This window comes from Anser cygnoides, chromosome 5, assembly GCF_040182565.1.
Source record: "Anser cygnoides isolate HZ-2024a breed goose chromosome 5, Taihu_goose_T2T_genome, whole genome shotgun sequence".
Classification (NCBI taxonomy): Eukaryota; Metazoa; Chordata; class Aves; order Anseriformes; family Anatidae; genus Anser; species Anser cygnoides.
This window is the reverse complement of record NC_089877.1, coordinates 18,383,780-18,398,744: the sequence shown is the minus strand read 5'-3', so window position 1 is coordinate 18,398,744 and position 14,965 is coordinate 18,383,780. Positions and strand designations below refer to the sequence as shown.

Here is a 14,965-nt window from a genome sequence, read left to right as displayed (position 1 = left end):
ATGCTTCCCCTTACCCTTCTTCTTCCGTACTGAAGCTTGGAAATAGAAAGGGAATGAACTGTGAATCAATTCTGAAGGTAATTTTATATGCTAAATCCTCGTCTGTTATTTTGAGCACAAACATTTTTCTTCCATCTAAGAAGTCAATCTCTCCCTGCTAACCTATACTATGCATGAACCTATCAAACCACTGTAGATAAACAGCTTGGCAAAAGCCCAGTTTATCAGGGTTTATACATGAAATGTAAGAAATTGCTCCCCTGCATATAGTGGGGATACATGTACAATGTTTCTCTACATTCTTTTTAAAAAGTAGTAACTGGGACAACTTATTGAAATTATTATAATAGGGTATTTTAATATCTTTGCAGATTGAAGTGGAAAGGAATTGCTAGCAGATGTTATCTGCCATATTTTGGAATAATTCATTTGAAAGAGAACAACTGAGATGGTCTGCTCAGTATTATGGAGAATAGGGCAGCTAAAAATCAGTGAATAAAACCATAAGTAGAGTTCAGAACCAGGCAAAGAAAGTGACTGCAAAGACTGCAAGGTGTATAAATTAAAAAAAAATAAAGATCATGTTGTTTAGCTTAGCTAGGAAAACTGACAAAAATATATACTCTAAGGGAAAACAAATTGGGAATTTCTATTTAACATTTTCTTATACTACATAACAAGGGACATTCAATAAAATTAACGGCATCACATTTAAAACCAATAAAAAGGAAATACATCTGTACACAGCACATAATTAGCCTGTGGAATTCATTGCCACGAGACATTATTGAGACCATGAGCTTCTTAAGTTCAGAAAAAAGATTACACATATATTGATGAGAACATCCACAGTGTTCTTCTGTACATACTTCCTACTTATTTTGTACATATATTTTTTTAAAAAAATGTTTATTCTTTAAATAGTTTAATGGACATAAAAATGTGGGTGTTCTCATAGTTCATACAGATGTCCAATATATACACATATACATATAAAGATATATAAATTATGTATATATACACACATACAATCTGTGTTTTACGTCAGAAGACAACTTTTAACTGATGATAGTGAGAACATTATCTCCTTGGAAACTTGTTCAGTTGATGTGCAATTTAAGAATTCTTGTTCCTTCTACTAATAGTCCTTTTACAGGACAAATATTAAAATAGGTAGATCACAGATGTTATTTATAACAGTAGTCATAGTTTGCTAAGATGGCAAATGTTCACAGTATCATGTGGAACTGGTATTTATAGCCATTTGGAAGATGATAAATATCTGCCATGCTCCAGTATTACTACAACTTTGTTAGGGGACGTACACTTCTGGAGCATGTTTTAGGACTATTCTTCAGAATAGTAAAGTCTTGCCACAGTCATATTTGCCCCATCTGGATAAAGATATGGATGGGAAACTTGCTTCAAGATTCAAGTGTGTCCTATGGCTGCTAGTCACAAAAGTTGCAGTGGTTTCTGCTAGCCAATGAGACCAAACAGCAGAACAAGTACTATATGCTGAATTAGGGGATGAGTAAGATAAATTGCAATGCTCTTCATTGCAGAGGTGACTTTACTGTTAATAAGTGACTTTTCCCTAGAAAAGAGTGCTGCTTCTCTCTGCTTTAAGAACAGTATCTACTATGTAAGACTGAAAAGTAAGAGAAATACAAGATATATTCTCAGAATATCCTTATTTTGAAAGTGATTTGCAGAAGGGAATAACAAAGGGGAAAAATGGAACCTAAGTATTCCTGCCTCCTTGGGAAAGTTTGTTGACAAACCAGCAATGTTTTACAGCTTGCTAGCACTCCATGCAAGGAAAACAAATCAAAACATCCCAAAATAAAAAGAGTGTGCAGAAATAATATTTCACATTTTAATCCTGTAAGAAAAATTATGGAGCATTCACAATGTGCTGAAAACAATATTCAGGCTCCTAGAGTTCTTCTCATAGGCTAACTGAGTTTTTTGAGCTCAGGATAAGTAATCAGGATGTTTAATTTTGTCTTCATTTGGTTGTTATGCCGCAGAGAAGACAGTAACCATTTCTGCACTGCTTTGTTGGTCAGAGCTCCCACTGAAACTGTGTGTCTTCTGACTCGCTAGAAGATGGATGGGGTCCATCTGCCCCAGAAAAAATTGACTTATAGGGAAAAAATGTAGCCATTTATCCACAATGCTTTGATTCCCTCAGGTTGGCCTTCATATGAGTCTATGCCAAAAATAAAAATGATTACAAAATGTAAGTATTTAAATCAATGTATTTCCACAGCAGTGGAAAAATTAGAGTTATTGTATTATTCTGCAATGAGGGACGTGGTTTGTTTTTACACCCAACATCATTTGCTAAACACACTATTCTGGTGTGTTTATTAACCATATATTTATATACCTTGGACTTTTCTCTTTGTATATGCAGTCCATTCATATTTTTTAGTCTAGGTGCAGAAATTCTACTTTTTAATGACCTAACAGATAAAAATCAGGAATGAAAAAAATATCAAAAAAAAAAACCACCAAAAAACTGTTACTTTCCTCACTTCCATAAAATAAAATAATAAAAAAAATCCCAAAGAATTATGCATATTTAGAATGTGGATGTTCAAGTAAAGGAATCTACAATCACATTTCTTAGAATTAGCAAAGCAAATAAAAGACTGAATGTTCAATACTTTTTTTTTTTTTATTACCAATAGTGAGGAGAATTAATCTCATATCATGCACAAAAGTCAAAGTGACATCATAATATACACTTTTTCAGATCAGAGGCTAATGAAAACAGGTTGAAGTTGAAGCTGCTTTAACACTGTCAGCTTTTTAACAACAGCTTCTGGCAGCTTACCTTTATCCACTAATGAGAGGCCACAGAAATTTAAAATAAAACAATATTAGATGAACTGAAAATTTAGAAAGCAAAGCTAACAAAATATGATACGGCATTACTTTTTAGTAAATGTGCCAAACTTTGATGATGCATAAAAATGTATCAACATTCTCTTGCATAGCAGTAAAGGCACAAGTTTTTGAAAAATTATTCATGCAAATCATGCATATTTAAATCTCCAAAGATGCAGCATTCTTAAAACCCTTTCTGCTCTATATACTGTACAAAGTGCAGTTCTTTTAAATCAATTGAACATAACATATATATATATATATATTTAAATTTTTATTATCCCAGCATGCTTGTCAAAAAATACTTTCTTACCAAGCTCTTCAAGCTCTGAGGTCATTGACTTAGACCGCAAGGTCAGTGCAGTGGTTGGAGCTCGCTTAGGCGGTGGTGGGGCTTTGCATTAAAGAGAAGGATATACAGTATAAGTAAACATACATCTCTTAACCACTATATTCACATACACAATTTCAGATTTATTTAAAAGAATATGCCATATTAAATAAGGTAATATTAAATACGTACATGCAGAGGAAAAACCCTGAGACGCTTTTCAGGTACTGAATTTCTGTACTGTTTCTACTTTTAGCGTAGGTTGTTTGACACATCAGCAAGCTTTTATATAACAGGATACATAGAAACAGTTAAAGCTAAATAACTCTGCCCTTCTATTTTTTCAGAAGGAAAAAGACTTGTTAGAGAAAGTGCCTCACAGCAGTTGTGCCCCTCCTTCTAAGAAATGTACATAGCTAAAAATCTCCTGGAGACCAGCCAACCTCTGCCAGATTAATTTCATCTTTGAAGAAACTGTTAAATCTGAGAAATACAAGAAAAAAGATTCAAATTTATCTCTATAGTCACAGTGAGACCAGGGAAAACAGGTGATTCTCTGAATAAGTAAGACAAAGTAGATCTTAAAATATCAAGTCAATCAGTTAGCAGAGAACAAGCATCTATTTTAGTATCCTGATAACAAATGTTTTCTGATAGCTTCAAACGTATCCAAACCAGAGAATATATTACAATAATCCACTCCAGAGGTCAGAAAGGAGACTAACATCAGAAAAGATTATGGCAATGTTGGTAGAAAAGCAGGAGGTTTCCAGCAAGTAGAAATGGTGCTGGGACACCAGGAAAAATTAAGGATTCTGATGTGTTTTGGTCAATAACATACATGATGCTACACCATTCTGACAAAAGGTGGCAAAGCAGGACGAAAGAATGATGGAGGGAAGTATACAGCTCCCTTTCTGTATCAGCTATATCCAATACATAAGTTTCATCTTTCCCCTGTTAAGCTCTTTCATCTTCTCAGAGAGCCTTGAACAACAGTGTGCCAATAAAACTAAAAAATATAGCTCAGGTTCAGTGCCACGTATGTGGTATCTACTGCTTAAGTACTGCAAATATTAACTCCAATCTGGGGTCTGCTCTTGCCCAACAAGAGAAGTGACAGCAAATTTTTGAGGCAAACTGCATAAAATACTGGATTGTTAATTGAGGCTGATGCTGTCCCCACCATATAGGAGACTGATGGCAAGAAAATCCCTCCACACACTTCCCAATTTAAAATGGCACTTGTTAGGTGACAAGAAAGGTTACTAACTTGCATCAAAAGGGGGCAAGATGCAAAGGTGAACGTTTTTGGCATTTTGGCAAATGACATGTTACCAATAGAAGGCTCTGGAAAGATGGCAAACTGGGGTGTGTTTTTATAGAAACAACTTATTCTTCCCTTTCTGTTGTATACAACAGCAGTTTTATGTAAGGCCAGTATGACACATCAAAAGGCAGAAGTGAAATGTTTGTTTAGAATGTGCTAATGGTAATTCTATTAAGTTAAAAATTATGCAAAACCATGTTTGGACATGATTTACTTTATTATAACCTTTTCTTTTCTTTTTCTTTTCTTTTTTTTTTCTTTTTTTTTCTTTTTTTTTTCTTTTTTTTTTCTTTTTTTTCCTCAAGGTGCTATAAGTGTTTTTGTTTGTTTGTTTTGTTTTGCTTTGTTTTAAAGCAGTAGATGTCAAGGACGTTGGCAGCATAGAAGGAAAGTTTTACTCCTGGACAAAGAGGGAGCCCTCTAGTGCCAGATTCCAGCCTGCTCTTGTGTTGAAAAGCCAGGTGGCTGTGAGTGACAATTCAAGAAACTGGTGGGAGGAACAGGAGTCTTCAAAAATGTGATGCTGCTGAATTGAACGCTAGTTACTAGCACCAATCTTTTCTGATTAATGATAATTATGAGGGCCTAATAACTTCCCAGAGTAGCTTTTACCTGAGCGGATGCAGGAGCATCTAAGGTGAAGGAAGTAATGCCAAATCTTTTTTTGAGGGGGGGGGTGTCTTTTTTTTTTTCTCTCTCTCTCTCACTTTTTTTTTTTTTTTGTGAAATTTTGCTGGTTTTTTTTTGGTGGTGTGGTGGTGGGTGGGGTTTAGGCGGGGGGTATAGAACATTGCAATTCTTATGAGCATAGCCCAATCTTACTATATAGGTTATCTAATAATCTCCATTAAAGTTAATATAGGAAAAAAATAGGCTTTTAAACTGGGAAAAAACTTCCCCTGTTTGTACTCAGACAATTATTTCCCAAAGTCTTTGCAGCACATGATGCTGTACTAACCTCTCCTGGACCAGCTGCTTTCTTGTTAGCTGTAAAGTGTCACAAAAAGAAACTGCATGTTTTCAACTTATAGGAGGAGGAGGGGATTCTCCCTGACTGGAACTATCCCTCCACTTTGAATTCACCTAGAATGATTTGACCATTGTAATGTACAGTTTTTCTATCAGAAATTCAGTCAAAATATATTGCTTGCTTTTCTTATGCTTATAGAGTTCCTTTATAAAATGTTTTGCCAAACTGTAAGTTCTCAACTTCCAGAGGAGTCAAATTAACCTCAAGTATGTATTGAATTTATTAATAAATACTAATCTGTTCTTTGTGGGTTTTCTACATCATTACTGCAAGACACTCATATCAAGAAGTTTGACTACATCTTCAAACAACGTATAAAGATCCAATGTTGTATAAAGAAATTTCATAGCAAGCATGACAATGGAACACTATCCTTCTTGTCATGTATTAATGTGTATGTCATCAGATTTAAAGTACTCTAAATTAAATAGCAGAAGAGTATTTCAAATTTAAAAAGGGAAATTTGTAAATCAGAATTTCTTGTTCCTACCCTATTTTCTGTGGAACAAGACTGGAAGGACTCCATTAGGAAAAGAGAAAAATGTACCTTTCTTTCTAGCTGTGTCATCTGGATCAAGATTCCTGGTTACTGTGACAACCTTTAGAACTAGGTGATTGCCCCCTTGTCGAATCATGTTCACCACCTGCCTGTGGCCAACTTTCACTACATTCTCATTGTTAACCTGCAAAGACAAAAAATATTCTTTTAGATCAAAATGCTGAAAAATATCTGTTGTTTCAGTTTTTAAACCCAGAAGGTAGAAAGAACAGGAAGATACAGAATTTCTAATTACTATCTTTTCATAAAAATAAATATTATATAGAAGATATGATAACAGTAGAAGAAAAGCAAACTCTTCATGAAATATGCAACTAATTTGCTTATAATTACCAGTTAAACGAACAAACAAACAAACACTTTTCCTTTACATATTTTATTTGCAACTATTAATGTGCTACAACTCTGCATTTCATACACTAAAATATTTTCTTAAGTAATAGTCATTATTTACCGTGGTATTATGCACAAATGTTTATATGCATTTTTCTCTCTAATTTAACCAATGATATATTTAGAAGTTTTTCCTTTTAGACCGTCCAAGAAATAAGATTTTCACTCCTGAAATGAACTCTCAGATTCAAGAGGCATTCTTTTATTTGATGCACTTTTTTCCTCATTTCCCAGTGTTTTCCTTCTGTGAGTTTCTGGAAGGATCTGATGTCTAGGAAGAAAAGGCAACAGGGCCATAGCAGTCCAAAAAAATTTTCCTGGAAAAAGATGAGTTAACTATATGAAACCCTGACCATCTATTACCGTCATGCCAATTAAACTTTAAACCACATTCAACATTCAGCTTTAAAACATATAGTCTCTGGGTAATTCTTACTACTACAGCAAGATTTCTGCTCTATAATATTTCTTCTTAGACATAAAAGAAAGCATAGGTGTAAAAATCTGTAAATAAGCACGCATAAAAGTAATGTTTAAAGTTTGTTTACACAATCTATAAGGCCTCACTTAGAGTTACTTGAAATCTGAATGATAGCAGCATATAAGACTGAAATCCTGCATGTTTTACTTGAACATAAGCGATATTAGGGAATAGAATCATTGAAGAGATGTTGCCAGAATACATGCTGGGAATTTGATCTTTATCCAAAATTCAACTGACTCAGTTATATTTCACTGAGATCACTCAGTGCCTTCCAAAATGAACAGTCATTTTCAAAGTAAGCATTTTTAGCCTCCTCTATTTATTCTGACAGGCTGGGCATCTCACACTTGAAAGAATTTACAGTTTAGAGCAAAATTTCTCATTAAATGTTGTTGCCATTTAGCAGAACATCAAGAAAAGGAGACCCTTTCCAACTAGAAATCATTTTTTTTTTCATACACAAGTCATATTCTTGACTTTTTCAGGGTTAGACAAGATGCATTATGACAAAAAAATGTCTTGGCAAGCCATATTTTCAAAACAATGCTGCAGTCAAAAGTCTCAAAGCACTACTCGTGTACTATGTCTGTAAGCCTGAGATGCTTTTTGAGATGTTTTCTTAGTTTCATATAAAATGACATAGGTGCAGCACATGCTGAGCATCCAGACCTGCTGAGCAGGCAAATATGAAGTTTTCTTATTCTTCAAGTGGAGGATATAAAAGAATATTGATGTGAATAGGACTGTTGATGTTTTGTTGTATTTTACACCTTCTTAGCATCTGGTACTTAATGCCAAGATATGGTATCTATTTAGCCAGACCAACAGCATCTGCACTTAATTTGTCTAACGCATTTTAGCAAACAGAGTTATCCACTTGCTTCTGAAAGACCTTCCAGTATTAAAACCTCAACCAGGTAATCTTTTTCCACAGCAAAAAAAGTTTATATAATTCAAAACTAGAGTTTGCATCAACTCTATTTTTGCTGGAGTTAAATTTTAAGGACAAAAGTCTGTAAGGATTAGAATATATTCTCTAATGCTGCCAAAAAAATAAACCTCCAAATAAATCAAAAGTTAAAAAAAAATAATCAAACATGTACACTTCACTAATGTAAAGTGATAACTGGGTAAAACGATAAATAGCTTATGCAGCATACCATCTGTTCGCATCATTATGTGCAATGATATTTAACATTTAGAGCAAGAGAAAATATATACAGCATTTTTAAAAACTATATCAGAAACAGAACCTCTAAACGACTGTTTATAACAGTTTTATTTAAAATGCACAGTTACAAAAACTGGTACCAAAAAGATTTCTATTACAAAAATAAAATATTGATAGGAGATCTGAAGATTACTTAACTCAAAGAGTTTACAGAAGTATTTGTTAAGAAAAGAACTATGAAATCAGCAGAACAATACATCTTCAATATGTTTAGCACTTCAGTAGGTAAAACTGTAGCATGATTAAAAAAAAAAACAATGATAAAATCAGAATTGTGAAAAGCTTTTAAAGAGCTGGGATTTCAGTCACAGATTCTCTATTTCTTTTAACCTTCCTCAGTATTCTATATATAAGCTAAATGGCTGTAGAAATGGACATTAAATAGTACCACACCAGAGTTCTTGCATGATTGTTTGATAGTTTCAGTCTGATGTTATTCAGCAAAACTTTTTCAGGTATGAATAATATGATGATACTGTCTCTCTGCTTCCCCTTCAAGCTTTGGAAGTGGAGAGATGACTACTGCGTCTCATCTACGTTTTGTAAACAAGCTGAAGCAAATAAATTTTTATAGTCAAGAAAATACTTAGGTATCTATTTCACCTGTGACAATTAAGTTAATAATAACATGGGTATTTGCTATTAAACGTGATCACAGTCTTTGAAATATAACAAAAAATATTTTTGCTTCTGGTGGCAAAGTGTTTAGAAGGATATTCCATAAACAAACTAGCAAAGTCAGTTTGCTGGCACAGATTTCTATTTCTCCCTCTTCTTCAACCCAATCTTTCAGCATATTCTTGGTGATTTTTCATTGCAAAACCTAAAGTTCTTCTTTTCCTTCACCTCCTCCCCAAAACTTTTTTTTTTTTTTTTCCTCACAGAACTGTCTTTCCCCAGCCTTCATAAAGGAGGCCTCAGGACATAATATTCTTGAAATTCACACTCTGTTGTCATATGGTTAAAACTGGTCAGTAGGCTGGAAGTTAATTTGAGCAATTTGAGAAATAATTAATGAAATAATATGATCTCATAGATGCTATGTCGTTAAAAAATAACCTAAACCAGAAGCCTGAGCTCTCAAGCTGCTCAAGCTAAACTTTTTTTTTTTTTTTTTTCCCCCTGGGATATGTATGAAGTATTCTTGCAATGGTTAAAAGGAAGAACACTTCTATGAATATCATGATATTTTACTTCTATGCCTCAGTACCTTTTCCACCTTGTATAATCAATGTACATCAGTTTTGAAGACCAGTACAGTGCTACAAGATGGGAAAATTACGACTTCAGAGCAAGATGGAGACACAAATGAGAAAAAATCATAGCAGATATTTTTTCCAGATAAAATAATTTCCTAGTTGTGTGGAATCCTGTATGGACATCAAAAAAAAAAAGGACATTAAACTGTTGGAAAGTGTCCAGAGGAGAGCAACAAAGATGGTGAAGGGCCTAGAGGGGAAGACATTTGAGGAGTGGCTGAGGTCACTTGGCCTGTTCAGCCTGGAGAAGAGAAGGCTGAGGGGGGATCTCATCACAGTCTGCAACTTCCTCGTGAAGGGGAGTGGAGAGGCAGGTGACCTATTCTCCGTAAACACCACTGATAGGACCCGCGGGAACGGTGTTAAGCTGAGGCAGGGGAAGTTTAGGCTGGACATCAGGAAGAGGTTCTTCACCGAGAGGGTGGCTGCACACTGGAACAGGCTCCCCAGTGAAGTAGTCACTGCACCGAGCCTGTCTGAATTTAAGAAGAGATTGGACTGTGCACTTAGTCACATGGTCTAAACTTTTGGGCGGACCTCTGTGGTGCAAGGAGTTGGACTTGGTGATCCTTATGGGTCCCTTCCAACTCCGGATATCCTATGATTCTATGAATACATTGTATTTCAATGTACTTAAATACCATCAGCCACATGAATTATAACACTGTTTTCAGGTGCCCCATGTAACTTAACCCTGTGTAAACCACTCAGTGAGAAAGATTAGATGAAGCTGAACAGGCAGCAACAGCAGGTGAGAGAGATTTCTACCTAGCCTTTGCCCCAAGTGATGCACTACTACTAGTTAGCTGACAGCTTACAATGGGTAACACAGATGAAATGCAAGCAAAGTGATGCTCATGTTGGTGATCAGTATTTGAGAAGATATGGGTGGAGCAGCTTGCAGCTGTAATTGGAGGTACGCACAGCTGGCTAATCCAGGTACTTCTGGATACATTTAAGGCACTACATTTTCATACAAGACAGAAAATAACACTTGCCATCACCTCCGCATAGTTATGAGATTTCATTCCTTTCCACTGGATGGTGGAACCAGTTATTCACACACTTGTCATTTCATGGGTTTCTATAGTAATGCAATATACTTGAACATGAGACATTCAGTTCTCCAAGATTAAAAGCAGTGTGCTGTGTCTTGTCTTCAATCCCCACTACTGCCACCACAGCAGACAGGTTTCTTCCCCCTTCAGTACCCTCTCGAAGAACCCACAACAGTGCAGTGCTCTGGGGCTTGCATTCAAAGTGCTTCACAGCTGGGGCTCACACTTGCTTAAAGCTCCAAAACAGAGACTTGGATCAACAATGATGTTCCTCTTGCATGAAGAGCTTGGAACACCACCAATTAAGAGTTCTCTCCCCAACTTGGATTTTCTCTCAAGAGATAATTCAAAAACGTGGAGTAAATCAGGGACAAAGAGCACTGACCATCACAAATCTCATATGTTTAATATCCAGGTCTGCCACTCTGACCTGACCTTATGGAGCATATGTACATAGGAACATCTGAAACACACAAACACACACACACAAAAAAAAGTAAGAATCATAAAATTTTATTTAAGAATACATAATGAAGTTGTCTCCAAGGGCAAAATATCAATCCGGTAATCAATTTTTTTCTGTGTGAAATATTCCCTACATGAAAGAACCCCCCACAGAAAAGATAATATATGAACACCCATGACATCAATAAATTTATTCTGAACTTTACAAAGAAAAAGATGTTCCTGTTGAGGCAATCTTATAAACCTGATACCATCGAACACAAGCACGCAGGACTAGGAATGACAACAGTTTATGAAATGGAAGAAGTTCTGAAAAGGATAAGGATATGCTAGAAATTGGTTTACAGTGAGTCTGAACGGAAGTCAGTAAAGTCATTTGACAGGTGACTTCAAGAGATGTACTGAAGCTGAAAAGGGCACCAGAGCAGATGGCATGAAGCCAGGAGCAAAGGAGAAAACAGAATCAGGAGTTAAAGTGAGATGACTGCTCCCAGCACAAAGGAGAGGAAACAGGGATCTTCTCTCCCGGTCTATCTTTACAAAGACATTCTAGGTGATCTCAAAGGAAACAAAGAGTTTACATATGAAACAGTAAGAGAGAGCACTACAGGTGCATGCAAGTCAGTGTAGCCAGACAGAAACTGGTAAGAGGTATAGAAAATTGTAAACTACTTGTTTCAAATATAATTGCATTCACACGTCTCTAACTGATCACTATACTGCCCACAGGGCAGGCTGTATTTACTTTAGAAGCAAGATTAGAGAAAGAATTACCCTGAAATCTGTTCGAGATTTTTCTTAAGATTAACCTTTCACACACACGGGCGCGTACGTCCCAAAATGTTCACTTCCATGTCTTAAAGAAAACGAAACACCATATTATTCTTCAGAGTACTCACTCCACACAAGAGCTACTGTTGGTTGGCTGCTCCCTTTTTTGGCCAATATTTGATTGTAAACAGACTCTTTGCTATGTAAATACATGTATCTAGTATACTTATATGAGCAGATTTAGGGCAGGAAAGAAGAATACTGTTATTTAAAAATGTGGATTTTTTGGAACAGAACACTGGATGGTTCATGTCCGGGAGATGCTGGGGTAGATTTTATGGATATTGGTACAAGCTGCATAAAAGCATTTTTTCGGAAATGCATAACCTTGAGAAGGGTTGGAAAAATAAAATAAAATAAAATAAAATAAAATAAAATAAAATAAAATAAAATAAAATAAAATAAAATAAAATAAAATAACCTGCACATGGTAGGATAGCAGATGTATGAGCTGGAACATATTCACCAGCGCAGCCTTCCCGTAGGAAGGTGCAAAAGAAAAAAACACTACCAGAGAAAGAGACCTTTACAGATTCTGTTCTATTATTATAATAATAATAAAAAAAATCCTAATTTCTTCAATACATCATGTAGCATCCTAATCTTTCCATTATCAAAACATTGTCTCAGTGGAAAATGTAGTCAGTCATTTCCACCAGTAAGTAAAGAGATAAAACCTTGTCATTTTGCTCACAATGACTGCTGCACAGGTGCAATGGTGAATAAATTCACCTTGCAGTTGTGAACGCACATTCTATCAAAATAAACTTCTCAGAAGCTCTTCCCATCCATTGAACTACTTGGAAAACAGAACAAAACAAAACCAAACCAACAAAAACAAAGAAACAACAAAACAAAACCCCCTGTTATACATAGCTACAGGCCCCAGCCCACACAATCTTTAAAAATCCACCACTTCTGTAAACATTTAACACATGCTAACCCCATTACAATTGGTACCAGCAAAATAAACAGCATACAGGTAATTCGGTAGGCTCAAATGATACTTTTGCATGTGCACCATTGTGCATGTGACTCTATCTGAGCATGTCACAACCCAGCATGAATTTACCATCTGTGAAGCATTCTTGTTCTGTAGACCAAAATGTGGCACAAAGAAAGACACAGTGACCTAGACAATCTTTGGGAAGTTATTCATTTGTTATTTATATCTGCAGTGCTAATCCAGGAGTTGGTTACAAGGCTGTTTTATTTACTGAAAGCCAGCAACTGGTCTTGGTGCTTATGGCTGTGCTGGTCTTAATCTCTTTGTGATGGGCCAAAGCAGTATTTGGCCCAAACTCAGACCATGTCCTGAATTTGCACTCTACAAGTGCGTTCAGTGTCAAAAAAAAAGCTTATTTGCTTCATGTTGAAAGCTATAAATTTATTCTGAATGATTAATACTTTAAACAGTGCTTACTTCTGTTTTCTGTATTGTAATCCTGCATCATCACCAAGTACATGAAAAGCACTCAGGTAGACAGTCCACCTTGAAAGGCTTCTGCACAAAGCAAATTTTAATAAATTCTGTAGGCAGCATACTTTTCCCTGAGTATTACAGGAAAGGAATGACTGGATAAATTTGCTAGTAAAATTTGGAGACCCAAATGAAGAGGCAAGTCAAAAAGGTTCATATAAATTTATTTGAACTAGTCCTGAAACTGGTGTGGAACAGTCTCCGGAATATCCCTAAAAAATACCTAATACAAAAAGGATGTTAGCTGACATTCTGATCTCCAACACAAACTTCTTTGATTGTTACCAGGTTTTGATCATATCCTTTCTAATCTAATTTAGTGCAAAAGATGCTTCAGAGATTTTATGCACCCTTTTTTAGTGCCTCATAAAAGGCACTAACAACAACAACAACACCTTTACAGAGCCAAGAATACAAGCTTGTGGAAATCTAGCTGAAATTCTGCATGAGTAGATTTTAAATAACAATCCACTTGCTTATAGATTTCCCTGGACTGATGGCTGTAATGCAAGGGAGGGTGTAAAGAAGACAGAGCCAGGTTCTTCTCAGTCGTATTCAGTAATAGGACAAGAGCAACGGGCCAAAACTGAAATACAGGAAAGTCCAGTGAAACGTAAGAAAAAAATGTTTTTTAATGTGAGTGTGGTTGAATAGATAGGGCAAGAGGTTGCTCAGAAAGGCTGTGCAGTTTCCATCCTTGGATGTACTCAGAGCCCAGCTGGGCATGGTCCCGGGCAACCTGCCATAGTCGAACCTGCTTTGAGCAGGGAATTGGGCCAGGTGGCCTCCAGAGGTGCCTTCCAACCCTAACAGTTCTGTGAGTCTATGCGATTTGCTCAAAAGAAAACATACCACAAAGTACAGCCTTGCAGAAAAAGAAGTACATACGCACTACAGGAAAAGTACCAAAACCGCTAGTAGCAATACTACAGTAAAAGTTTCTTTGCATATGCTCAAATACTGTGGTAAACAAACGAGATATACGACGTCTAAAGGAAAACACCCTGTGGAGATACTATGTCTTGAGGTTTTATACTTCTTCCTGTCACCACAGCCTTAAGATGCAAGTAGGGGAATATTATGACTTTCCTCCTCCAGCTCCCATGGCAAAGGAAGTTGTCCAGCCTGCTGGTGCCCACCCGCAGGAAGGGGAGCAGACCGAAGCACAATCCCCCGGTGAGACCCTGGGTCCCCAGGGCTGCTCCAGCCAGGCGCCAGACCCTTCCTGTAATAGGCTGAGCAGCAGGTAAAAGCGTTGTCTCCTGAACTGCTGCAGGAATCTGGGCTCTGCCTAGAGATTGCTGAGCCACGCTGCTGAGGAAAGCTTGAGCCTGCGCTTCACCGTACCCTAGCGTAGTACCAGTTCTGCAAATCTTCAGCTGCGCTTGGGAATATCTATTTCCGCTAGAAGCACGGGAATGAGGAGACATCTCAGATCGTAAACTCCAGACTCCTTTGTTGTCATGGCAACTGCATCACAAAATTTATTTCTTAACATTTAACCAAGCTCCATCTTGGAAGTACTCAAATTTCTTGCCCCTGTTGTTGTTCCTGTTAGGCCCAAAACCTCTGCCAAGGACCTTTTTTTTTCCTGATCTCATCCTAGGTCCACATGT

At 36.5% G+C, this 14,965-nt stretch overlaps 1 protein-coding gene across 4 annotated transcripts in view; it reads right to left on the bottom strand.

The window, feature by feature from the left end:
• SHANK2 (SH3 and multiple ankyrin repeat domains 2) overlaps nt 1–14,965 on the bottom strand; it is a 352,436-nt gene that overhangs the window by 37,628 nt on the left and 299,843 nt on the right. For 2 of the 4 annotated variants that reach the window (XM_066997187.1, XM_066997190.1), the window contains 3 exons: nt 6,137–6,272; nt 3,212–3,292; nt 15–35 (listed from right to left, as the gene is read on the bottom strand). In XM_066997187.1, the coding sequence (XP_066853288.1) occupies nt 15–35; nt 3,212–3,292; nt 6,137–6,272 (238 nt within the window). The remainder of the gene's footprint in view (nt 1–14; nt 36–3,211; nt 3,293–6,136; nt 6,273–14,965) is intronic. The other 2 variants (XM_066997188.1, XM_066997191.1) reach the window with 1 other exon arrangement.